The 27,720-nt window shown below is 34.7% G+C and overlaps 3 protein-coding genes across 6 annotated transcripts; 2 read left to right on the top strand and 1 right to left on the bottom strand.

Annotated features, from left to right (window-relative positions):
* The first annotated feature begins 479 nt into the window (after positions 1-479).
* LOC110685806 (tubby-like F-box protein 5) lies at positions 480-4,173 on the top strand. Of its 2 annotated transcripts, none has more exons than XM_021862334.1 (5): positions 480-1,048; positions 2,036-2,456; positions 2,583-2,670; positions 2,917-3,046; positions 3,133-4,173. In XM_021862334.1, exons 2-5 carry the CDS (start codon positions 2,103-2,105, stop codon positions 3,797-3,799), a joined length of 1,239 nt encoding a protein of 412 aa, XP_021718026.1. In that variant the 5' UTR covers positions 480-1,048; positions 2,036-2,102; the 3' UTR covers positions 3,800-4,173. The 2 variants fall into 2 exon arrangements, with proteins under 2 accessions (XP_021718026.1, XP_021718025.1); XM_021862333.1 differs by having other exon boundaries at positions 481-1,048; positions 2,047-2,456.
* A 135-nt stretch (positions 4,174-4,308) lies between these two features.
* On the bottom strand, positions 4,309-10,863 carry LOC110685805 (U-box domain-containing protein 5-like). 3 transcript variants are annotated; one of them, XR_002504107.1, is made up of 7 exons: positions 10,299-10,863; positions 9,073-9,145; positions 8,493-8,678; positions 8,139-8,246; positions 6,685-7,832; positions 5,778-6,568; positions 4,309-4,712 (listed from the first exon to the last, which is right to left on the bottom strand). XR_002504107.1 is itself a non-coding variant. In XM_021862332.1 (6 exons), the coding sequence occupies exons 2-6, from the start codon at positions 9,127-9,129 to the stop codon at positions 5,839-5,841; spliced, it is 2,229 nt and encodes a 742-aa protein (XP_021718024.1). In that variant the 5' UTR covers positions 9,130-9,145; positions 10,299-10,863; the 3' UTR covers positions 5,292-5,838. The 3 variants fall into 3 exon arrangements, 1 of the variants encoding a protein (XP_021718024.1); XR_002504106.1 differs by lacking the exon at positions 4,309-4,712 and adding an exon at positions 4,728-4,917; XM_021862332.1 differs by lacking the exon at positions 4,309-4,712 and having other exon boundaries at positions 5,292-6,568.
* Positions 10,864-21,212: 10,349 nt separating this feature from the next.
* LOC110685804 (protein RADIALIS-like 3) lies at positions 21,213-26,728 on the top strand. Its single transcript, XM_021862330.1, has 2 exons — positions 21,213-22,093; positions 26,399-26,728. The coding sequence occupies exon 1, from the start codon at positions 21,838-21,840 to the stop codon at positions 22,069-22,071; it is 234 nt and encodes a 77-aa protein (XP_021718022.1). The 5' UTR covers positions 21,213-21,837; the 3' UTR covers positions 22,072-22,093; positions 26,399-26,728.
* Positions 26,729-27,720: the final 992 nt, after the last annotated feature.

Below are 27,720 nucleotides of genomic sequence, written 5' to 3'. Positions count from 1 at the left end.
TAGGAGTCTGCAAAAAGGATGTTTGGTTCAGATAATCGTGGGCGAGGGGAGTAATAGATTACTACGAAGTAGTTCAAATCTTTTCCTTCTTACTTAGTATTTGTATTGTTCTTATGACTTCTTTGGACAATAAAATTTATCAAAAATCCAATAATTCATGGAAATGTACATTATTTTAACAACCAAGTATCAACGTACATAAAAATATATCTCATGCATACTAGAACAAAAAAATCAAGTTAAGATACTTCGTACCTAGGTACCTCGTAGTATGAAGTACTTGTATGTAATAGTGAAAACATCAATGTGATGCATTTATCTATACTCCGTTAAAAAAATTAAAACCGTTGTATATTCTATAAGGCGCTCAATAAGCCAACGCATAAACTAGTCTAGTACTCTACTCTAGTTATCTAGCATGACTTGATGACTGTATGTCACACACTCACACATACATATATAAAACGGATAAGCCTTTTTCAATCCATTTTTTTTTACAGAAAACTCAATACATCAGAAACCTATTCTTTTATAGGAAAAAAAATAAACAAAAATAGCCCAGAAATCTTTTTTCTTTACTTTCACAAAGTAAATATCTTTTTTTGTTTTGGGGAAGCGGCGCAAAAATCGAGAAGAGAGAAACGAAAATGAGAAGAGACCCTCAATACTAAAAACATTAGAAAAACCAAAAAAGTAGAGAGAGAAAAGAAAGGTAGAAGAGTAAAATGGGGATCTAAAAAACTCTTAAATTTACGGGCAGAAGGTGCGGGGCAGCGGGCAGTTCTCGGGCACCACCGGAACTTCAGACCGTTACCGGCGGTGATCTAACGGCGGAGATAGAAAGAATTAGCTTATTTCAAAAATGTTGATCAGATCCAACCGTTCATCTGAAAAATTATTCTGATTTGATTCATTTTTGATTGATTTCAAATATTTCTTTCAATCTCTCTCTCTTTGATCTGATTGCTGCTCACTTTTTTCTGGGCTTTGAATTTATACCCACTCTTTCTCTCTCCTCTTGTATCTAATCCCAGCTTTTCTTACCCAGGTTGGTTTTTTTTTTTTTTTGTTTGGTTGATTTAATTAATTTTTTTGGGTTATTGTTGGGATTTGAAAAAATTGCTATTTTTGGGGTTAAAGTTGATAAGCTCGACATCTATTGACATATGTTACAATTTTTTGTGAAAATGTGATGGTTTTTTAATTTAATCATCTAGAAATGTTCAAATTAGTTAATGCTAATTTAATGTTCACCAAATTATATGAAAAATTGGTTATTAATCAGATCATTTCTTGCTACTCTCCACATCAAAAGTTCTCTTTTTGAGTTTTTTGTAATTAGTGTTATAATCATCTTCCAAATAAGAAGAACTTTTAGAGACGAAAAGGGTTTTGGCTTAGTTTTTGGAGTATATTTTTGAATTGTTATAAAAAAAAAATCATAAAATTACAACTGCCTATTTATTTAATTTTATCTTAGTTTTTAGGGTTTGGATTTTTATGTCGACTTAAAGGTTGTTGTAGATCTGCTTATACAGATGCATATAAATAAATAAAAAATAAAAAAAAAAAAAAAAATTAAAGCCTTCATTTTTTAATTGGGCTAACAAAAAAGAAAGTATTGTTAAAAATCCCAACTTTTTTAGGTGTAAGATGATGTATTTTGGCTGGAATTAAGTTGTTCTTATTTAGAGCATTGAATAATGATAATAAAAATGGTATATTTTGTTTGTTCTTTAGTTGTGTTTGAGGGTTTAGTTGAAATTTGTTTTATTGTTTATATTTTGATAATTAATACATATAATAATTTGGTTCAATGTCATCATCAAAGTATCAAACTACAAAGCACTATTGTAATTTGACAAATTGACAACTGCTTATTTTGAGGTATCTTAATTTGATTAGGTAGGAAGTGTTGAAAGATCATAGCGTATCTAAATCAAGATAATAACAGATTGTTTTTATGTTTAATAAACATAATAGTTGGATGCCTTGAAAGACCGACCTTACTTTGTCTAAATCATGATAACATTAGTTTGGTTTCAGGTGTCATCAAGCTCATTAGGTGCATGTATTAAAAGACCAGACTAGTCCAAAATAAGATGTCCTTCAAGGGCATCGTTAGGGAGCTGAAAGAAATGAGAGAGGGGATAGGAAACCGGTCTAGACGGGGAGAAGGAGGGAGGCAGTGGCGTGGGAGAACAAGATCACATATTGCACCTGACCAGGCATCACCTAATATTGAAGAAGTTGAGCAAGGTCGGTGGGCGAATTTGCCATCCGAATTGCTTTTGGATATCATTAGGAGGGTTGAAGATACTGAGACATCATGGCCTGCTAGAAGTGTTGTAGTATTTTGTGCTGCCGTTTGTAGATCGTGGAGAGATGTTACCAAAGAAATAGTTCAGACTCCAGAACAGTGTGGAAGGATCACTTTTCCGATCTCTTTAAAGCAGGTATAACTGGAATTTTAGTGTGGTTCACTGCTTGGAAGTTAGAACATTCTTATACTTGTATATAGAGTGTAGATTTATTATACTCTCCTTGACATCTAATTTCCGTTGTATGTGAATTTATTGTAGCCTGGATCGCGTGATCAGCCTATACAATGTTTTATCAAAAGGGATAGAGCAACTTCTACTTTCCGCCTTTACTATGGATTGACGCCATGTAAGTCAGTTTCTTTTTATTATTGTGTGTAAATCTAGAGGCCATGGAATTTCTTAATGGTAGATATTGGATCTTGCACAAAACGTACTATTCAGATGCAAATGTCAGTTTCTGAATATGTTTCTAGGAGCATTTTGCTTGGAGATTAGTGTGATATTTGTAGGACATCTGCTGAACAAGCTTAGCTTAAGTGGTGTTTTAGTACATAACTATGTATATATCTATATTAATAGTTCACTTTTGCAGCTGAAGAAGAAAACGATAAATTATTATTGGCTGCTAGGAAGATCAGAAGAGCAACAAGCACAGATTTTGTAATATCTTTAGTTGCAGACGACTTCTCAAGAGCTAGTAATGCATATGTTGGAAAGCTCAGGCAAGCTTACATTATCACATCAGATGTCAATTGCTGTCCAAATGGTTCAATGAAAAACATCTGACAAATTATTATTATTGTTTCAGGTCAAATTTTTTGGGCACCAAATTCACCGTGTATGACAGCCAACCCCCACAAGATGCAGCAGTTAAAACTAACAGTCGGTCCAGCCGGAGGTTTCATTCTAAGCAGGTCTCTCCTAGAGTGCCTGCTTACAATTATAGCATAGCAACCATCTCTTATGAGCTTAGTGTTCTCCGCACCCGAGGGCCTAGGAGATTACATTGTGTCATTCACTCCATTCCTCTAGCTTCCATTCAAGAGGGAGGATCTGCCCCAACTCCTCAATCTTTTCCTCGATCAATTCATGAGCAATGTCCACCCTCACCAGGCTTGCAAGGGAAGGAACAACCTATCAGTTTTAGCTCCACCAGTCTATCAGAGCCACCACCTACCGTCTCAGATGACCGACTCATACTTAAAAACAAAGCTCCTAGATGGCATGAGCAGCTGCAGTGTTGGTGCTTGAACTTCAGAGGCCGGGTAACAGTTGCCTCTGTCAAGAATTTTCAGCTTGTGGCAGCTGTTGAGCCACACCACAACATCCCTGTTGCTGAGCAAGAAAAGGTAATACTACAATTTGGAAAGATTGGAAAAGATATATTCACCATGGATTATCACTATCCACTCTCTGCTTTTCAAGCCTTTGCGATCTGCCTTAGCAGCTTTGACACAAAGCCAGCATGCGAATGACTTCTAGGGTTGGTTTTCATGAGTTTCTCATCCCTTGTAAGGCTTTCCCTGTGAAAGTTCACCAGGCATCTGCATCGATGGCCATGAGTGCCACCCTGCAGATTGTGGCGAGTGCTCTTAACTGTGTAATCATGGAAATTTTTATTGCAAAACATCAATGGATGTATATTTATGGTGCCAGGGGAAGTAGGTTATGTTGTAATTTCATTTTCCTTCAACTCGGTATTATTTACATGTACTCTCCTCAAGAGATACCGATGGTTCATGCAACCCCTTTTGGTTAGTTTGATCTGCTTATCAGTTTTGCACTGAGAATGGGTTAATCCTGATATTGAATTGAGATAAGGTATATACCAAAGCATAGTTGGCAATGATGATATTGAATTTTGTTTGTAAGTAGGTAGGATGTGGAGACTGTTAACAGACCTTTCTTGAAGTAAAACCCCAAACAGGATAATGCCCTAACCAGAAGGGCACAGACAAACCCCCCCCCCCCCAACAGGTGCCTCTTAGAAGATGGGAGAGCTCGATCCCCGTTAATGTTGATATTGACATAGTTTGAGATCACGTCTATCTTCTTACTTCGTATATCGTATTAATATGGATACCAACAGCCATATCTTGTTTTCAAATTGTATGTGGTTACCTTGAAAACAGAACGGTGCTGCAACCGTAATTGATGTCTCCAGTGCTGATAGCCTGATACAGCCAGTCAGCCAGCTAGATATGTGCACTTGTTTAGGCCAGGAGTTTGTAACATTCATATTATATTAGTTGGAGAGTTTTTTTGTGAAGAGGAGAGAGCATGCACCTGCACCTGCACCCGCACGCACACTCACACATGCAACATGCTCTACTTGGACCAGACAACGCGGCCCGCACATGTGTGGCTTCGGAGCTCAAGCTTCTCACCCTAAGACATGGCATATATGACTTAATTTATTAGTTTCTCCATTCTCTTAATATTGCAACAATTACCATTTAAGAAAGTTTCACAAATATTGCAACATTATCATATATGTACATGCTTTCTCTCTATCAATCTCCTCATCACATGGGTAGCTATTTCTTTCTCTCTATCGCTCTACTCATCTTAAATTCCGTGTCTTCCTCCTATGCTGTAATGTTAGGGGAACAAAGAAAGTATTACGGATTACAATTTAGGATGTCAAGCATATATGATAAAGGTAAAAATAGAAAATATTGAGACTTTTTTACAAGGAAAACATGGCAAGCACCTAATGCATGTCAGAAAGCCCAATTTGATACTCTGTGAATTTTAACTTTGTAAGGCCAAGTCAAACAATTTTACTTTGTTATTTTCCCGATTTTCTTATAAGAACTTTCCAATATTATGATTTCATATTTTTAAGAGGATTAGTATTTCTTCAGGATATTTTACTTCATGTTTACTGCTGTTCGTACATCAGCTGATCATTTCTATTCTTTACTTTCCTAAAGGGACATACAATTGATGCTGTTCATTCAGATGTATAGCACAAACAAAGAAATTTCATTTATATTCTGCGAGGAAACTAGGAAAGTGACATTACATAGTTCAACATTACAAACTAACTTTTACCATATAGAAAAAGAAAAATAGTAGTATTTCCTCCATTTATAGAGGCTCTGTACAAGTTTCTAATCCTATTTGAAATTCCATTCCATGCAAATCAAAGAGAAACTATACACTAATCAAAACAAAGAAACTACAGGTTACCCTAACGGTCCGATTGATACAGCATACAAGATGATGAATGGAGGTAACTGAAATGAGTATTTTTCTTAATTCAGTGGCAAAGTCTGAATGTTTTACCTCCAATTATCACCTCATACCAAACAGGTAAAAAAAAATAAAAAATAATCACATCAGTACATACAAAAGCTACATCAGTAATGGATCAGTTAGCAACTAGTAGTAAGTTAGCAAGTAGCAAATTAACCAATTTGACACTCTTAATCTACATCATTAGTATACCTCAAAATTTTGGTTCAGGAAACAGCAAAGTTGCTACCCTTCATACCATTTGAAAAGAGCATCACTTCTTTCTGAAGAGCCTCCTGATAAAACCAGGTGATTTACACGACTTTTGAGCATAATTTCCCACATGACGAGCCACAGGTACATCACCTATAGATCTAGGGCACTCTTGCTTTTCTTCTTCATATCTAGTCTCATTCAGCTGCCGGAGCAATTCTGATGCGATTGCCTTTCCTTTGTCGCTTCCTTTGACTGATACATGATGGACAGCAGGTATACATCCCGCACATATGACCTTTTGACAAAAATATTCGTGTTGAGAACATAAATCAAGAAGAATACGGACTGCATGCTCTTGGTCCTTGTAGCTGCAATCCTCAAGTACCTTAATGATAGATGCAATGCAGCCTTGGGTCTCAGCAATAGAAATCCTAGTCTCTTCAAACAGACACAACTTCTCCAAAATGCCTAAACAAGTTCCAGCAACTGAGCTATCTTCCAAGAAAGGAACCAATATAGGTATCCAATCTGAAGCTAAGTTGCACGATGAACTATCAATTCTCGATGAAAGATTATACAGTAGTTTAAGGGCTGATTCTTGAAGATCTTTTTTGTGGCTATCAAGCATTTTGAGAATTGAAGTCAGAGCACCTGATGCTGCAAATCTGAAAAAATCAACCTCAGTAGATAATAATTCCATTATGGCAAGTGTTTCAGCAGCAGCTTCAGTTGCAAGGAAAGAAACCAAGAGACGATATACATCCTCATTTAAAAGTGCGGGTTCCTTCCTGCAATAAGTCAATGGAAGTTAATATTATCATGCAAGTGAAGAAGCATGATCTTGCTAGATAAAATCTTGAAGAAAATGGAGTATACACGTTTAGATCAATATGAGGAAAATCACCTCTTCGCTTGGAGATATGTTGAAAGCACTTTAATTCCAGCCTTTTGAGCTTCATTATCACACTTGACAAGAGCATCTTCCAAGAACAAAACCAATGGATCCAGAAAATTCTCGGAAGAGACAAAAGCACAAGAAGGATTATAGTCAATCAAATAAGTATTAACATCTTGAATAGCTGTACACTGTGATTCCCAAGGAAGTTCCCTGACATTAGATAAGAACCGTTTTCTAATGTCATTAATGCTAGAGTAGAATTCAAATTTTTGAAATTCAACATCAATCGACTTCTTAATAGAACCAAAACTGTGCTCAAGCTTAGCATGTGACATACTACTGTAACTGCTATCAAGAGATCCAAGGGATAAGTTGCTCATATCTATTTGAAGATATATATCTTTCATAGAACTTGCAGTGCTACGGATGGAATTTGAAGAAGTCTCAAGGGAGCCATATTCTGATGCGATTATACTTGGGTCAGGAAATTCACTGCCATATTCCATAGACCACTTTAAGATAAACTTCCTCATGGTAGTATTGGGTGTAATGGACAGATTAGATAGCTTCATCCCTGTTTTTGGACAGGTATCATGACCCTCATCAAACCATTTTTGTATGCATGCCCTTTCATAAGTTTGTCCAGAAGAAATAATAACAGGGTCATACATCAACCTTAAGGATAAGGGACATATAAATCCCTCAGGTGGGTCAGGCCTGCGAAGAGAGTTGAAATGATCTGCACGGGAATGAAGATCAGGAGACTGGGTTGTTATAGATTCACTATCAGACTTCACAGAGATGTAAGCTAAATCATGCTGAGTTGAGAAGCTTCTTGTTTGCCCTTCCACTATAGGTTTTTCATACTTGTTCAGGAGATAAAGAAGGTATTTCAGAGTCTTCCATTTTTGTGACCCTTCTTCTTTCACGTCATTAAGGAGATTCTTTAAGCGTCTTCTTTCTACCTTGAGGTCTTTTTGTGTCGTTAGATGAAGCATTGAAGCTGCGAGCTGAAGCAACTCTATCTCCGAATTTCCAACTGAATTTACAGATGGATCTTGCTGCAGTATCGCTCGTAACGCTTTGCCAGCCAATTCTTCACATGAGTCCAAGGAGAATTTTATACCTCTTAGACCAACAAGTATGTAAGAAATCTGCCAAACACAAATATAGCTACTTAATCGATTTTATCCCAGGAAAATAATACGGAGTATTTAAGCATGAATTAGCAGTTTAGCACCACAGAACAAGAGTTTGGGAGGGCTGAGTTTTTTTTTTTTTGAGAGGTTGAAAGGTTTTTTTTTTTTTTTTTTTTTTTTTTTGCGAGGTTGTTAGATGTCCTTTCTGATTGACCATGGAAGGAGTGGGTTTCACAGCAGCATAAAGTGATATTTGGGAAAAATATAAAGATGAAGAAAGAAACATGCATGAGCTGAAGAAGCAAATAAAGTATGACAGACCTCCTGTTTCAAAGCCACAGGAACCATATTTTGAAGTTGGCTCAAATTTTGCTCCATACGATTTTTTGCTTTCTCAAATCTTGCTTTTACTGTTTCCCCTGTCATTGCCTGAAGTACAAAATAGAACGCCTTAATGTTGATATAATTGCTAAATTTTTCTCATTCCGCTATATATTATTAAAGAAAGAGCCAAGGACAAACTTCTTCATGCCTATTCAAACTGGGAAATCCCATATTCAAACTCACAGGAAATATGGAATTGCAATTATAAATTTCATAAAATCCAGGTTAATCCACTGAACTACATGCTTGAGAATCTATTGGAGGTATTTTTGTTGTATTGGTTTTACATACCAGGTACAGCTTACTAGACATGCGGCAGTTCTGAACAAGTTCCCTGGCTTTCTCAATTGCAATGCGTAAATGGGAAAGTGCCTGTAATCCTAGGGAGCACCTAGGTTGAGCTGCTTCGATAACTGAAATTATACTATCAATAATTTCAACAAGTCCCAGGAGTTGTGTACACATGGATATATGCACCTGCATATGCAATAAAGAAGACTGTTATGATTCAAAAAGTTAAGACTGTTTGAGGAGGGAGACAACTATTTATCCATTTCCATAGATGATCTTCTTAGCAGAACCTTTTCATTCACCATCGAAATTCTGTTTTCCAATTATATATTTTAATTGACCTCAATGGAAAAAGATACTAGTTTAACAAATTCCGATCACATTGACAACTAAAAGTATGTAACACAATCACGTTAGTCTGAGTTTCTGTTAATAGAGAAAATATACTCAACATAATCAAGAAGCGTTACAACTGAAGATGAAATGAAACAAGAACTGCATACTAATTACCTTATACTCAACATAATCAAGAAGCGTAACAACTGAAGATGTAACAAAACAAGAACTGCATACTAATTACCTTAATAGAAAGAGTCTGCGTTGTTGTTTCCTGCACTTCAGAGACATCAGACCCCATCTGAAAGATTAATGTCCTGGATCAAAAATAGAAATTAGGGTGGCTAATTTTGTTAAGACCAAATTCTGAAATTTGTTTAGTTTTTATTTTTCAACACCAAACTAGTGAAACTGCATTTGTCTATTTGAGCATTCAGGAAAAAGATAGGATTTGATGCAAAATCAGTCATTCACATAAAGTAAAAACACACAAGGAGGGATGAACTCGGCATGTAGCAACGTTTATGTTTTAGAGATCAAGACTAACGAGGTATAAATAACATGTTTGACCATAACAAGAACTCCAGAAGTTTCCTGGGATTTGTTGAAACAGATAGACCAACCATACAAGGAAACCAATGGATGCAACCCATTATCCAATCCATCAATAAAATTTGTTCCAGCTCTTACTAGGCCTACGCTAGACAATTAGACATGAGTGATGAGCCTGAATCATAATTCGGACTAGAGAGCTAGATGGACATTCAAGCAGCTATGAAATTCTTTGCTATTGCTCCCAAGCTAGAAACAACTCATTATCATATGTTCATATCCTACGTTGTACACTTGCAATGCCAAAGCATCATCATCCTTAAGACTAGTGCTAGGCTGCTAGATCATGCCTGATTGCCTGCTAAATTTTGAAAATCTTAACCCAAGCACGACATGTGGCCCGGACATGCCATTGTAAGGTTAGGCCAGGCCAACTTTGTGCCGGAAAAGCTCATTGCCAACTTCAATCATCCTAATTCCTAAATTCCTAAATAATACCTTCCTATCCAAACCAAGACTGATCAACCTATGAACCCATAATTTCAATCCTCAAGTACCAAAATGTCAACCAAGTAAAGATCTAAACAGGCAAGGCAGCGGCGAACTAGACTGATAATTGTGTATAAAATAAAGAGGAGGCAATGAAATTGATTTTTTTTTTTTGCTTCTTTTTCTTTGAGGAGACATGAAGTATACAATAAATATACATTAAAAGTGACAATTTAACATTGAACTACTTTACCTTCTATAAAAAAAAAAAATATATAGCAAGGAATAAAGCAAGCAATATACGTAGTACAAGCAGTCAAGAATCCACTAAACAAATTTGGTTGACATATTATAATAATGATTTCAAAATAATCTTATTCCAAAATAATTATACTAATAATTTCAAAGAAAAATGAAAATAGGGAGTACCAGAAGACCAATAGTAGAGAGCAACCCAGAAAATTGTTGGGTTTTTATATTCTTCCCTTATCAAACCTTCACTGTTTACCCTTGATTGTCCAATTAGCACCCAGGACAAAGATTACACTTCATTAAACCCCAAAAAAACTATAAAAAAAAATTAAAAAAAATTAAATTAAATAAATAAATATAAACTAAAAATCCTACTGCATCATACAACAATTTAGAAATTCTCCCAAGACACCTCCAAATGAATAATTTACAAAGCAGAAGAACAAGAAAAAGGACTTTTTAAAAAAATTTAAACAATTTTGTAATTTTTGGTGGGTAAGAAGAAAGAACAGAAAAATGAAATAGTGACAATGGAGAATCAGAACTATATGAAGATGAAAGTTGCAGAACAGGAGAAGAGAGAAATACAATAAAGTGAAAAAAAAAAAGATGATTTTTTTAAAAAGATGAAATTATTAAAGCTAAGTATCCCGGCAAAAAGAAAGCAGCTTGACTAATTCCAAATTTCTACTTGTAAAAAGATGAACAAGAAGGGGACCGCCGCACAATTTTGATGGACATCGTCTTTACTTGTTGGTTTTGCTTCTAAGTAACATTGGTCATTGGTAGACTTGTCAATTCTATCAGAAAAATATATTCCTGATTTTCCTGTATTTAACCAATTATTTTATTTAAATTTTCTATTCTTGGTCAATCCAATGACAAATTTTATCTAGCATTGTGTACATAATTAGGAAAACTATAATTCTGTTTAATTCTCAAAATTAGTTTAGTTTAGTTTAGTGGTTGTGGTCAATTGTTGCACACCATAAGTTAAACTCTTTAGGATTTAACAAATCTTAAGAAATTCTAATTTATGAAAATTGTTTTAAGTTTCGTTCAATATCAAAGTTGGACTTTCTGTGAAAGATTCACTCACTTGAGAAAAGAGAACGAAATAGTCATTCATCTAAAGAATTTTGCACTTCTTATTTACGTATAACTCATCATCCAAATATGACTCGAACTGATTTAACCTGAGCCAAAATTGAGAAAAAGTGTAGAGTTTAGTGAACGAGTGAAAAATGGCTGCTGTTTACTCTACTCCTGCGTTTTGGGTAGGTAAGAAATTCAATACAAAAATAATGAGCAATTCCAAAAAGTGACCATGCACGATGCACCCTCTATATCCTATCCATTTATACTACCATCATAAATTCATAATTAAATCTCTTGTCTTCCATAATAGACCGATGATTGTCTCGTACTAACTTACTACAGTACTCAATAACAATATTCTCTTTCGTGTGACTTTTTAAAATCCAACCAAACTTAACTAAACCAAGACTAGAAATTAACTAAAATAAATTAGCTGTTAGACAACAAGAGAAGTTAACGAATAAAGACCGAGTTCTACGTACTAATCTACTCCCTCCATTTTATAACGATTGTTCCATTTTCCTTTTTGAGTCTACCACAAAATATTCCTCCTATTTCATTTTTAGTTAGCATAGTCCCACCGTTTACTCTCTAATTTACCTATTACCCCACACACTAAACAACATATCTATCTACTCACTTAATACAATTAATGTAGTGACTGAAAATAGGACAATTTTTAATAAACGGGGGTAGTATCTTATTAACTTGGCTCGAACACCCAAAGGGGATTGCGCTGAACTTGTTCCCTAACTATTGCCCCAAATTTACATCACAGACGCGTAAACGAGTAAGCACATCTGCACATATGCACGAAGATTTCAATAAAGGAGCATATGCCAAGTTTCCCTGACTTCAACAAGCAAACTTTGTCCTAAGAGTCTAAGACATATCATAATAAATGGCACACAAAAATTGAACTAATGCATTTGAATCCTCCTACTGTAATACATGAATGCATGCAACCTCCTACATCATCTAAATTGGATTCTTGCATGGTTATGAACTTATGATCTTCCCTTGAACCTATTCCTACCAAGCACCAATTTACAATATAATAACTCATAATTGTGATCACAAATTGAAGAAAAACAAAAATACTCGTAAGAGAAAACTCAATCCCGTATCTAAAGAGTGTTGGAAAATTAATCAAATAATCTTTTAAAATATCACCAAAAGAATGTATTACTACAAACGTCTAGGATACAAAAACTGTTATGTACCACGTCACTAACAGTCTTTTAAAATACTACGGAGTATGAAGTACGAAATATAATACTTTCCTTTAAAAAATTACTTCAAAACTCATTTAATGTGCTAGTGTGCCACCAATAAAATACGAAATTGAACTATTTTGTTGATCTCCAAAATCAAAATGAGTTCCTTAGAACTTTTGGGCATTTCCTTAAGTAGGGTAAACACTAGCTTTGGCTAAGGCATCTAACTTTAAATTCAATTCCTTCACATGTGTTGAACATGCATTTACATTAAAGGCCAAATAATTCATAAGCATGGGCTAAAAATCTCCCTCGAAACTTTATTTTATTCATCGAATCCAGCATACTACCTAATGAACTACTTATTCTATAAAGATAATCATACCATGTGACCATCAATCGGTTGAAAATCGCAAAGTGAAGAAGTTAGCTTTCAATGCCAAATCGAATGATCCTCAATTTGGATTACGGGTATAAGATGAAATGAAAACATCCATGCTTTATAAATTCTATAGTCATGGTTAATCTCATTCTCGTATTTCGCGATTCTTTTGGTCACGAGGTTTTTACTAATATAATTGTATACGAAGGGAGTAGTTTTAATATAATAGAGAGAATCAAAGAATTTCAACAAAAGCCATCCACATCAAAAATAATACCCAAGAGCTCGTATCTTAATTAATCCAATTATGCACGTCATTATACCACATTTGAATAATATAATATGGAGTATTTCTTATGTTAAATTCTAATTAACTAAAAATAAGGAATTAAAATAAACATAAAATCAAACAATAGGATTATATTCTCTCTCACAAGTCACACCCAAAATTTTAATATCCTGGTAGGCCAACATGTAATAAAATAGATTCGAAATTCCAGTAGGCCAATAGGATAAGGAAAAAAAAAAAGGCATTGACTTCACATGTTATTAATTATACGAGTAAATGCATATAATAAGAAAAATTATAAAGGTTCCCTTTCATTAAACATAAACCTCATACAGTACTTGGTTAACAAAAGCTTTGATGTAAGCCGAATCGAAGGTAACATCCAAATATGCCGCTGTTGCACTAGCTGTCATGCACTCGTAGCGTTTATGGTGTACAATCAGGTCCATTGTTATACCATGCACCATTACAATGTGCGATTGAGACTGAAAGGCTATGTACGATAGAGACATAGAGTGATAGGTCATATCGCTCATATGTTTAAATACCCCTACCCTCACACCAAAAAAAAAAAATGGTACATGAAACCATTCCTCATTTAGAATCCGACGGCAAGATCAGAATGGTGCACTTACACACAATACACCTTATTGCACAATATAATTTGGAGTCAAGGTTCCAAAATTATAATGTTTACAATAGTTAGTTGCTAAGAGCCTAAGAACAATTCAAGGATAAGCTTAATATGCAAGACTAACTTTGTTCATTTATTTCCATTCCAATAAAAACAAAATTCACTTTGGTCAGTCATTAAACATAGGGAGCAAGTCAGCAAAATGGGTCATGGATATGTAAAGTGTTAAACGTAGGATGTATACTTAATGATTAATAATTACGTGTTTAATAAGAAGCTAAATATAGGAAAACAAACAATCTATACCACTAAACGAACAGAGTGTGATGTAATAATTCTAAAAATATTAGTCCATAAATTTGTATTATTATAAAGTTTTTATTGATTAAATCGGTTATTTATAAACTAAGTTACTTTTGCATGCTTAAGTTTCACTGTCCATAAAAAAAAAAAAAAAAAAAAAAAAAAAAAAAAAAAAAAAACATGCGATTTTCTATCACTTCATTCGTAATTTTGCATTGATGCCCTCAGCTAAAGAAGGGAATGAGAGGTGTATAACTATGCTCCAATATACCCATCAAAAAGAAAAGAAACAACATAATAACCATAGGATTTGTGTGTGTGTTTGACAGGCACTAGATCATAGGTTTTACGGTAACTTGGGGTAATTAATTTCGGGTGTTACAAGAAATCTTCCTTGCAAGGTACAACCAGGTTTATCACGTAGTTTGGAGATTGAATTTTCTTAAAGAGTCTAGTCTAGGATAAATACACGGTAAACCCTTGCATATATCGTGATGGCATAAAGGGTTCAACTTCGGTCTCCTCTTAAGATATAGGACATGCCGTTGGTTTGTCTTTGTGGGGGAATGGTCCATGTTTTAACCAATTTGAGCTCTCACGTAATCGCGTAAGAAGCAGGATGTTCTATCCTTGTTAGACAAGTTGAAGTAGGTTTTGTTTTACATTATCACGTTCTTTTGGTGTGTGTGTGACTAGTTTGAGCAAGTTTACACTTTGGCAAACTGTATATTACTAACAGAAGTCAGGGTTGTAATAGCTAAAGCTATGCTTTTGGAAAGAAATGTAGCTTTTCCACCTAAAAGAAGTTATTTTGGGGCTTTCGGACTAGGCAGGCTGTTTCTATTAGGTAAAATTGAAAATAATTAAGAATTGTATGACAATATAAGCTTTAATTGGAGTAGTTTACTTTTAATTTTGATCCCAATTTTCACTTATAGCTAAGGGAGAAAATAAATTGAGATGCGATCCTATGCTTGCAGTGATTCACAAAAATAGTCTTATGATTAGACGGTTTTACACAAATGTCATAGTAGATGTTGTAAAATGTCAGAAGTGATAATTAAACTAACAATTTTAATATTGAGTAAATTACGATTAGTAATACGGAGTAGTTTCTACCCGTACGAAGTACGGTCAACACCTGAAGAACGAAGTCATTAGCTCACTCTCGGCGTGGGCTCCACGTGACGTAGATCAACTATTCTTATTGACCGCTAAAAGTGTGGGTCAATTCCACAACCCCACTTCTAAATAAACCTTTCACACTACCAGTAAGGTAATAATGTAATATCAATGGAGGATTAGAGGCTAAAAACAGCCTCCTTAATTTGTAGGTGTGTTTTGGTCCAGTTTTAACGGACTACCACAAGTTTAACAGATTTTTTACTATTTTCAAGACGCATTTTAAACCTTTGATATCTTCATTTGTTTATACGTAAAACATTTCTTCGTTTTCTCATGTGTAGGGAGTAGTACTCTGCGTTGCAAAATTTCCCATGACTATGCCTTTTCTTAGACCTGATCAAGTATGGCCTGGCCCGATTTTGGGCAGAATTTTTCGGCCCGAAATCAGGTTGGGCCCGGTCCGATTTTTTTTGGCGGGTTTGGGAATGCGTTTTTATGCATACTTAGTTGATTTTTTTAAGCCCGACCTGAAATGCCTGTACGGCCTGACCATTTTGGGCACAAAAATTCCGGCCCGAGAAGTGGGCAAATTTTTTTAGCTCCGGGCCGGCCCGCCCAATGATCACCTCTACCTTTTCTTATAGGTTAATGGAGGTTTATGGACAAAGTTTTTAACATTTGATCTAAATGAACTGCTAAACGTCGCTCCCATTTTGTCATGAAAGGACCATATTGCCCTTTCCATAACTTGGACTATATAAGGCTCCGCCACTTGGTTAAAAAAATTCCCGAGCCCACCAGATCCAACCCCACGACATCCAACCCAAAATTTCCGAGCCCACCACCAAAAATCCCATTTATTAAAAAAAAAAATTTATTAAGCTTTAGCGACGGGTTTAGGACGATGGATGACGACAATGATCGTACACCGGAGGCATCGTCGGAGGATTCTGTAAGTCCTCGAATTTTTTTTTTTTTTTTTTTTTTTGAAAAGCATACATCCGTCTAAAATTTCCGGATCCACCATGGAGGATCCAGATTTTTTAGGCGGATGTCCAATATTTTTGTTTTTGTTTTTTTATTGATTAATTAATCAATACGATTTATTTTTTTAAAAAAATTAATTAAACAAATTTATTGATGTAATTTTTGTATGATAATTATAATTTTTATTGTGATTATTATTATTTTTGTGATAATTTGAGTAATTAGTATTATTAGTTATTTTTGTGAATTTTCTGTGTTTTTTTTTAAATTTCAGATTTTTAAGTTTATCGAGCGTGAAATATATTGTAAGTGTCTAGTAATTTTTCCGTATTTTTTCCTTAAAATACGGAATTTTAAAGAAAAAATGCGAGCGACGTCTAGTAATTTGGGAGCGACGTTTAACAACCCTCATAATTTTGGAGACGGAGGGAGTGCTCTACATAGCGGAGTACAGAGACTGATGACCTTAACAAATGAAACGAAATCCACGACACAAGTGCCATACAATTAATTGTTCTCCACCTTTATACAATACTACGTATAAGCAATCAACTTACTTTTTAGAAAGAAGATTGAATTTTTTATTATTGATATTTTAAATTAAATAGGAAAAAATGTTAAATGATAAATGCAAATACAATCCTTCAAGCTGCATGCAACGACTAAAAATGAAATACTTCGTATAAAGTTATACGAAGTATAAACCATCAACTAAAAAAAAGGAAAAAAAAGTTATATGAGGTATAAATCATCAACTACTCTCAATAACGTGATTTAATCATTCATTTCTAAATTAATATCAAATTAGGAAATATACTTGTATTAAATGCTTATAACTTCGCATGATATTTTTAATATTAGCTCTTTTCTTGCCTCTCCATTCTAAAAACAGAGCATTTAAATTAATAACAAAATGATTTCTCCAAATAATTTCGAACTCTAACCCCTAAATGTATTGTGCACTTGGAAACACTGCTCCAAGCCTCCTAAGAATGCAGTTACGGCACCTGAAAGGGTCACAAGGAGTCGGACTCACAACAAATCGACTGATCTTTATGTCACAAAGATGCCAATAACTCGACTACTCAGACAGTGAAACTTCAATTCCCAGCAACCATATACCTTCTTAACTATGTCATTCATTAACTTCGCTAATAATGTTACTAACACAAGTACAGGCTTGGCCACTCGAGAGACACTCCTGGTTAGTAATTTTTTCAGGAAGTTGATTTTCTCACATAATCTAATTTCCTAATACATTGAATGAGTGTTGTTTAATGGGTCAGGAAAAATTAAACTTCCTAACAAGCTTAAAATCCTATGTTTTAGTCAAACAAACATCAGATTCTTCCACTTCTCATGTTTTTTCTGTTTTTTTACTCCAAACAATGAGCCGATCATATATATCATTAGCTCATAAGTCAGGGGATAGATTTCTCAGTTTCTCTCCTTTATGCAATCTATCTTTGGCTGCTCTTTGCTTGTTTAGCAAAAGAATCAGCTCCTTTTCGTCTCCTCTTAACCAACACTTCCGTTGTTGCATCAAGTATACAATATCACCTACGGAGTACTTCATATGATTCATGTTGGAGGAAGGAATAAAACATTACATCATTAACACAACAGAAGAGATAAAATGCAATTCAAATTTGGGTTCTTGGGTTCACTTAAATATCTTTGTACTCGGATGCTCATAGGTGCATATTCGCTTTCTTTGTGTCACTTTCTAGGGTGCAAAAAACATGTGCAGCAGTACAAAGATTTCTGAATTCTTGTAAACTGAATCCTACTTGGGGATTATTTGGAACGGTGAAAATCATTTAGGGGAATCCTGGAGTTATTAAAAAGATTATAGATGGGTGGAGGCGATGGTAGTGATTAAAAGCGCCTGATTCCACTGCAAATTTATGAAACTCTCCTAAGAGAACAGCAATAATGTAGTAATCCCATACGTAGCCATACATAGACTATTCCTAACTCCCAAGTCCTTAGAAACCTACACGAAAATAATTCTGATATTGAAATAGGCATATCAAGCTTTAGTGTAATCAAATCATAATAGAGAGGTACGGTCCGTGCGGATCAATACATATACTGCAATAATCATAGTTTAAAATTATTGCTGATGAAGACTACATATCCATAGTTTAAAATTTATTCCAGAGATGGGCAAAAAAAGACTTAATTTAATGGGTGTTTTTCTATATGCAAGCCATACATGGAACATTTTGGGATGATCCTAAGTAGATAAGGGGATATTTGGGGAAGAAAATCTCTTGATATAGGGTGATTTGCCCATCTCTGAACAGAGTAATCATGATTTTATGGACACGGCTGAAAACATAAGAGCATTGACACATAATCTTAGCCAAAAATACTTTTTACTCACCTGTTATTTACTTTCTCACGTCTCCCCCAGCTTCATGATTTCGCTTGTCAACCTCCATATCTCATTACAAGCTGAGAAAACCTATATCATAAAAAATTCTTGCATTAGACTTGCGACTAACGTTTTCATTGTATTTGAATTTCATGGATGTTCATGTCCAATATATTTTTCAATCTCACAGGTAGTTTTACAACACCGTTGTGCACCAATTGTGTGAGGGGATGAAGATGGCCTCTGTATATGAACCCATTCTTACATGTGGTGCACAACAGCTCAAAAATCCAAATTCATTATCATAAAATAGTACCAAACTATTGGTCATTGAGGTACAGGGTTCGGCGGTCAGCCAGATGCTTAGGCACACATCTCCCATATCAAGTTCATGGGTCTAACCAGCTAAACACACATGGTTGGGGCAGGGGGGCAGGGGGCAGTGGGTGGGGTCATGATCATAGGTTGCACTTGAGTTAGCTGGGCTAGGCTTGTAAACACAGGCCCAAGTTAATCATCAAAAGAAGGGAGTGCCAAAATTATGCCCTGATAAGATTCGTCCACAAATCTCATATCTTTGTATTCACTATGAGACAAAGTGGAAAAAAGACTATGGTCTACTCTAGTTTTTCATCCTTGGCATCAAAGTAGAGAGAATAATCTCCTCTACGTGCTTCAAGATGGAGACATAATTAGATTCGAAACAAAACCATTTCAATTCTTTCTAACAAACAAACAGGAGTAAGAAGATCTTAGCTTAAGCCTAATATACCCTGCATTTTTTTATTTGTTTAACCTGCAAATATCACTTAACCATGCACATCTGCACATTCATCAGACATCATTGGTATATTACAGTACTAGCTTACAGATAAAATTAGTGACCATAAAATATGCACGAGTAAAGAAGACGTAGAAGATAACGAGATTCGAGATATTAGCATCATCATCATGATCAACCTTAAGGACCATTGTGGGTGGATATCTCTTTCACATTTTTAGATCCCTCTTCCTCCAATGGTACACAGGTACAAGCTCCACCCAGTCACCCACCTTACTCTCTTTCCTTCATGGAAAATGAAAACCAATCAAAGTGTCTATCCTGCGCAAAATTATATTCTTCTAGACTAGTCCAACAAATTAGAATTTAATTAGAAAAAATATCAAGATTAGCGCTACTTCCTTGTATCTAATGTTCCTTTATCCTCAAGGCGTCACTAGAAAAGCACAGATATATGAATGAAATAGATTATATAAATCAATATAAGCTCTATTCACAGACATTATCCTCTTGAATTTTTCCTTATCCAGATTCTCTCCTTTCTCTTATAAGCTTCAATATCTGATTTTTACCAATAACAAATACTCATTTACTTATGCATCAATACGCAATTAATTATTTAGGGAGGGGAGTAAAGTCAACAATAATATGATTTCATGTACCCTATTACCTTACACACAAAACAAAAAGGAAATCTAACCAGTCATTTAGAATTCTAGAAACCTAAAGTGGTATGTGTCAACGTAAATGTAATATTTGTTTACATACATACATATAAGATGGTCACATACTTGCAAATTACTCTGAAAGCAAGTCAGGAATCCACTTGGACATATTTTACTAATAGGAAAGCAAACACCATTAAAATGTCAAATTATAAGTATAGGCTATGCTTTATTCCATACCTCAGCATTTGAAAGAAGTATTTCATGTTTTAATGCCTGAATAGAGACAAAGATGTACTTGAATTTAATTGAAATGAATGGACAGCAGTCGTTCCACTTAATAAAAGGGTTAGATGCTACAAGCAACTTGCTCAAGAGAAAATAAAATTTAAAAAATCATCCATAATAGTTTTACAGTATATGCCATATGTTTCAACAAGAAATAAACTACTCGCTCACTGAATAAATGCACTCCATATCTTGATTGAATGAAAGGAAGTGGAAGAATAACAATCTGCTCAGATATAAGAATCACAAGCGAGAAGATCTTTGAAGATGTGATGTGAACCCAATTGAAGTGTATTAGTTCCCATATATGGTATCTATGTATGATGTTGCCTAAAGGAATCATGTAGCTAGGTAGGTATAAAAGGTTATTTGATCCGTACAAAGTGGTGAGCAAGACCTTTTTGAAGCTTTCTTCTCCAACCACTAAAACCACCTAAATACAAAGAAAGTGGAGTTATTCTCCAGTGTAGTGCAGCAAATTAACCAGTACACACGATTATGTCAGCTGAAGTCAGATATTGATGCTTGGTTGCTAAGAAGATGCTGCTGCTCTCACTTGAGCAATTCATAAAAAGAACAATTATATTATGATAATGATCTCTAGTTTAGCTTTTGGCTTTTCATTATCACTCCATTAGATTTGGCTCCTTGTCCAAACACTAGGAGAGCCAGAGAGTGAAGCCATAAGGGTGTCTATTCAGACTCCTTTGCCACAGGTCATTACCCTCGCTGTTTCAATAAGGAGAATCTACAGAAAGCAAATTTCGGATACAAGTTGCAATACATTTGTACTTCACATAATCAGCTCTACCATGAAAATAAATTTTTTGATATTTAGTAGCATATTCTTTATTAGACTGCATCTAGGATTATACACAGTACCACATTTAAGTCCTGGGCAAGTGGATTGCATCAATATATGTGAACTAAACCCAACAAAAAGTTTAACACAGGCCACTGGGAGAAAAAGAGGAGATATTTACCAAAAAATAGGTTGGAAATCAGGCACATTGAGTTGGGTATCATTCTGGGGAACATACCAAAAAAAAACAGCATGGAAATAAATGACGAGGGTTAATGGAGAATACACTAGTGGGGATTAAATTATCATCAGGAAATAAAAAAAACTAGGAAACTTAGCAACTAATGATAAATGCGAAGAGAATTAGTCTGCTATTATATGATAAACAAGATAATCTGGCTCAGGAACAGTATGTCCTATACAGACGCTCGTTGGCCTGATCAATTTGTGGTTTCAAAAGAGGGAAGGGTCACCACTTGGAATACCTTTTGCAGGATTCTCACAGCTGGGACTAACCCCACAAACAACTTTTCCTCCAGTTTATAAGGAGGTAACTCTGTTAATCTCAAACCATTCCCATCCTCAATCCAAGGAGTCTTCCTGTACTAAAGTGACTAGTCCTTTTATCCGGTCACAATTCTTTTGCTGCTCAATTCCTCCTTGAACGTTTGGATTGTCAACCAAAAAAAAAAAAAAACCCCTAACCTCATTCGTCCTATACGTCCAGAAACACCAAGACTTCAATAAGTCATTTTACAGTCACAGATGGCATCATGCAGTTCCAACTCCTCATGGACAACCAAGCAAAACAAACTGTTCGAAAAGGCCTTGGCTTTATATGATAAGGACACCCAAGACCGCTGGCAAAAGGTAGCCAATGTTGTTGGAAAATCTCCAGAAGAAGTAAAAAGGCACTATGAAATTCTTGTTGAGGATGTTAAAAGCATTGAGCAAGGTCAAGTCCCATATCCTTATAGGTCAACTGGAAACAATGGCTAAACATCAAAATCTGCAAATGAAGGTAATCTTAATCTTGCTCTTGACTGATCAACTAAAACAGCAATCACTTGCCACCATACATTGCATGCATCACAACTCATGCAGTCATAACTTCCTAAATTAATTCATATTGAATAATTGTCATTGTTCATAGGCAATACTTAAAAGCATAGGATCTTGAGCAGCTTCTCCTTTAGTTTTGAGAGAAAACAGATCACTCTTGTCTATCCACCTTCTAACAAGCATGATAATCAATCAACTACCTTAAACTATACGTTATGTACTGCACATGAGGATGTAACCATGAAACAGAAAGAGCACTGGAAGTTAATTTTATGGATGCCAATCTTGTATTCCATAATACATCATACACGTAAGTACTTCCTTAGTTCCTGACCACAGTCCACAGTACATGCAACTCCTTATCCTGTCCCAAATCTGATGTGAATCGAGTCCCCTTCCTTATAACTATTTTTATTGCTTTATTTAGGTACTCTCTTGGTTTTACCTTACTCTTAAAGTAGGGGTTTTACAAGTGAGTTTTTAATAATGTTTTTATTATTTTCTTAGTAGTAGTTATGGGGCCTTGGGCTTCCAAAGTTGTGTTAATTAATTAGTGGGCTCTCTTGGTTCATTAATTAATTATTAGGGCTTTTTATTTAGTTTGCTTGCAGGGCAAGTAGGATAGATTTATTTTTCCTATATATACTAGTTGTATGTCAATTATTTTAACAGGATGTTTTATGAATTATAATTTGAGATTATTGAGCTTTTGCTTGAAGAGAACTTTGTTAAGGTTCAAACTAGTTGTTAACTAGGGTTTTGGGATCGTTACTCCTAAAATCAAACTTAGAAGTCGTTGCCTTCTAAGACTATCTTTCAAATTTCCACCATTAAAATCACTCAAATCCTTCCATCAAATATAAACCGTCAAAATACACATCAAATTGGTATAAGAGCCAGGTTTGTAAGTCCCCTCCACTTACACGATCGATCTTGTTGATTGGAAAAAAAAAAAAAAACATTCGTACGCCAAACGGATAAATTGCAGAATTCATCGGTTACTAGTTTGTTGTGCAAAAGGTACTCGTAACTCCTATTTTATTTGTTGGTGAGTGCTTTTTAATTTACTTGGTGAGTTAACAGACTTGCTTCCAAAATATTGAATTAATTTTATTAAAAGTTGTGTCATCAATCATCATTGATTTACTTTGCTGCCAAAGATTACACTACATTGCTATATACGTGTCTTCATTAAGTTTGTGAAGCAAAAAGTACTCTTTGGGAATTCAGTTAATTGATATCGTATAATTGTTAAAATTGTGGTTACTTATTGACGCGCGCATAATAGTTGTGGACACAGGTTTTATTTGTTGATGAGAGAACTTGAGACTTGTGTTTAATTTTCTGAATATTATTTCGACATCATGAGTACTTTAACAAAGAAGGATCTTGATACTATGCTTGTTGATATGATGAGAAATTTTAATGCGAGTCTTGAACGAATGAATGAGAAAATTGAGAAGAGTACACAAGAAATTGCTCAAACCAATCAAAGGGTTGAAACTTTGTCTACTCAAGTGATTGGGGAAGGAAGAATAATCAACAACGAACAACCTAGGGGAATCATGAGAAATTTTCCAATTGACAATGATCGAGATTTGAAGTTGTTGGAACTTCCGGAATTTACAGGTGATGGGGATGCCGAAGACTTTTTAGATTGGGTTCGTCAGATGGAAAAGGTCTTTGATTATAAAGGTTTTGATGAGCAAAAAGCCTACAAGGGTGCAAACCTAAAACTGACGAGATATGCTTCTCTATGGTTTGAGAATTTACGTGCCAAGAGATTGAGAGAAGATGAGCCACGAATTAATACTTGGAACGAGTTGAAGAGACAATTAAGGAAACGGTTCCTACCACGAGAATTTATCCAAGATCAATTCTTGAAGTTGAATCATCTTGAACAAAAGAATCTTAGTGTCGCTGAATACACTAAAGAGTTTGAGAAATTGTGCATGCTTTGTGATTTGCAGGAAAAAGAGGAGATGAAGATTGGACGATACATAAAAGGGTTAACACCTTCGATTTCTCACAAGGTGGAAACATCAAATTATGTGTTCTTTGATGATGTCTTAAGGTTGGCAGAGAGATTTGAGAAACAGGAGAAAGAAAAGAAAATTTCTTATTTCAAGGAGAGGAAGTCATTCTTTAATGGTGAGGGTTCGAATATCAACTCTAACAATTCAAACAATGAAGGGAAGATGATTGTTGTTACTCCCGAACAAGCTGCATTGGCAAAAAAAGTTTGTTTCAAGTGTCAAGGCATGGGACACATTGCTAGAGATTGTGGTAACAAAGTGACGGTATCCAAGAAGGAACATAGAATGTTGTTGGCTTATCTTGACCAAGAAGAGAAAGAGAAGGAGAGTACATGTTTGCTCAATACAGAGGAAGAGTTTGATTTTGAAGAGTTTGAGGGTCAAGAAAAGATTACTCCTGAACCTGAACATCACCATATCGGTATCTTAAGGAGAGTTTTGCATGCTAATTTTGTTCCTCCTACTACACATGAGCAAAGGGAAAATTTGTTCCATACTATATGCAAAGTGGGTGATAGGAGTTGCTCGTTGATTATAGATACGGGATCGTGCACCAATGTTGCATCTACTAAGTTGGTTGACACTATGAATCTTTCTACTAGGGACCATCCTACTCCTTACAAGCTTAATTGGTTACATGATGGAGATGGACTACAGGTTAAAAGGCAAGCTTTGGTGAACTTTTCCATGGGTTCATATTCTGATAGTGTATGGTGTGATATTTTACCTATGACTGCTTGTTCTATACTCTTGGGTCGTCCTTGGCAATATGATCGAGGGGTGTTATTTAATGGTGTTACAAATGTTTATTCAGTGAAGGTTGGGGATAAGAGAGTCCAATTACATCCTTTACCCCCTAAGGCGCCACCTATTCAAGCTCCTGCTAGAGAGTTGTTGATTATGCCTAAACTTAACAAAAAGGAAAGAAGGGCTAATATGTTGTCATTGAGAAACCAACACCCTTTTGAGATTGGTGAGTATGTTTTCTTATCTTTAAATGCTCAAAAAATCTTTAATAATTCTAGAGGTAAGAATGAACCATTAGAGGAAGGACCTTTCAAGATTGTGCATAGGGAGAATTATGATACTTTTCAAGTACTTCTTGGAGCGGGAATTTGCGCTACTATGAGGGCTAGTGACTTGGTACCTTGTCTTCCGAACGAAACTTGAGGGCAAGTTTTTTTTTTAAGAGGGAGGGAATGATGTGAATCGAGTCCCCTTCCTTATAACTATTTTTATTGCTTTATTTAGGTACTCTCTTGGTTTTACCTTACTCTTAAAGTAGGGGTTTTACAAGTGAGTTTTTAATAATGTTTTTATTATTTTCTTAGTAGTAGTTATGGGGCCTTGGGCTTCCAAAGTTGTGTTAATTAATTAGTGGGCTCTCTTGGTTCATTAATTAATTATTAGGGCTTTTTATTTAGTTTGCTTGCAGGGCAAGTAGGATAGATTTATTTTTCCTATATATACTAGTTGTATGTCAATTATTTTAACAGGATGTTTTATGAATTATAATTTGAGATTATTGAGCTTTTGCTTGAAGAGAACTTTGTTAAGGTTCAAACTAGTTGTTAACTAGGGTTTTGGGATCGTTACTCCTAAAATCAAACTTAGAAGTCGTTGCCTTCTAAGACTATCTTTCAAATTTCCACCATTAAAATCACTCAAATCCTTCCATCAAATATAAACCGTCAAAATACACATCAAAATCCCTCACTAACTACCAAAAAAAAAAAAAAAGAACTCATTTGACATTCAAATAGATTTTGGATAATATATCCTGTGTTTCGTGTGCTTGCAACTTGCAAATCCAACCAGCTTATCTTTTAAGATTCCTAATAATTAGATGGACTAGAATGGATGATGATACTCCAATATCACGTATCCAACGCCTTTTCCTCTTTTCGCTTTATAGTTCCTAGTCTTTTATAAAGTAATGGAGAAAATATAAAGCTAACCATTTGTCCACTGTTTTATCAACCCAACATAGCACACTTTTCACAAGCATCAGTTCTAAAACTGAAATTTGTGGCATACTTGGTAGTATATAAAACTCAATTAAGCTGCCCTTTCAAATACCCACCAGCTAAAGTTGCTAATAACCCATAATTAACAGCCAAATTTTGATTAATTTTCCTACACTAATATCACATGCATGGTTATTTCTTATATTCTTTACATTTTATTTTGTAACTGAAAAGTATTTCATTTGTTTGGGTGTTTAACAGGCTATATGCTCAAATTGCAGTAATGGAGTTATAGTAACTAAATTATCCTACCATGTGTAAAGACGGTGAAAGCAGCATTCTGTGTACACCCATCATAATTATTCCAAGGAAGTTCTCTTGTGCAATTTATCAGTCAATTTAAGTACATTTCCAATTTTCAGTGCAATTAGCCAAGAATTATGTGTATTCCATTATCAGATGACTAGTAATTGTGTTCTTAATTATTATGTGTATACCATCATCAAATGATCTATTGTAATTGTGATCTTATTTATGTAATGTAATGTTTGTTATTCAGTATTAATGAAAATTTTGGGTTTTGCTATTTTACCAACAATTTCACAAAAACAAATGAACATATCAATTATAATCCTCAGTTCATCACATAGTATTGCATAAAAATAAAAATAACAAATAAAATAATAGGCATAAACAACATAATTAATCATGGAAAAAGAAAAAAAAAAAAAAAAGAGGGATCGGAAGATGAGGGTTTACCTTTTACGGATGAGGAATAACCATGAAAAGCGGTCTTTTGGGGAGAACAACCGAATTGAATATCCACATTTCAGACGAAGCGTAGCACAAGTGCACCACTGAAAGTTTGCGAAACCACCTTTTCTTCTTTTCTTTATTCAATAAAATACTTTTAAAATATATATATATATTAGAAAATTCAAGTTTTTTTTTTTTTTTTTTTTTTTTGCCTTACGCATACTTCGGGAGATTTACCTAAAATATTGTCCACGTAAGATTGGTAGAAATTTTGTGCTTCTGCTAACGATGATAGTGGTTCTATACTTATAAAACCCTAACGTCGTTAACGGTTCTTGTCTAAGGAAACCTCACAGGTTAAAACCAAATACAAGAACCGCTAACAACGTTAACAGTTGTATAAGTATAGAACTGCTATCACCGTTAGCGGTTCTTTGCTGAACCTAAAAATAAAAAAATAACACAAAGCTTCTATCAATCGAATAAGTTTTAAAACCGACGCAAATAGGGAATTAATTTACAATTAAGCAATTTTTAGGGAAATCGTTCTACATACTTCGATTAATGGTAATTTTTTAAATTTTATCCTTGTCAAAAAAAAAAAAGTCATTTTATTGTAATTTTGTATTTTCAAGAAAAATGACTTTTTTATAAAACTCCTTTTCCCCCTCAAACCTTCTATTTTAAATTATCCAAAAAAAAAAAATAATAATAATTTTATGCACTATTTACCGTGTAATTGTTATATTTTTACAATTCCCTAATGATAAATAAAAATATCTGTAGCCAAAATTCTATAATGATCAGTGACTAGAGGGGAACAACTT

The sequence above is a fragment of the Chenopodium quinoa genome, unplaced genomic scaffold (assembly GCF_001683475.1).
Source record: "Chenopodium quinoa cultivar QQ74 unplaced genomic scaffold, ASM168347v1, whole genome shotgun sequence".
NCBI lineage: Eukaryota > Viridiplantae > Streptophyta > Magnoliopsida > Caryophyllales > Amaranthaceae > Chenopodium > Chenopodium quinoa.
Note: the sequence above shows the minus strand (reverse complement) of the source record. Positions and strands in the feature narration are given on the sequence as shown.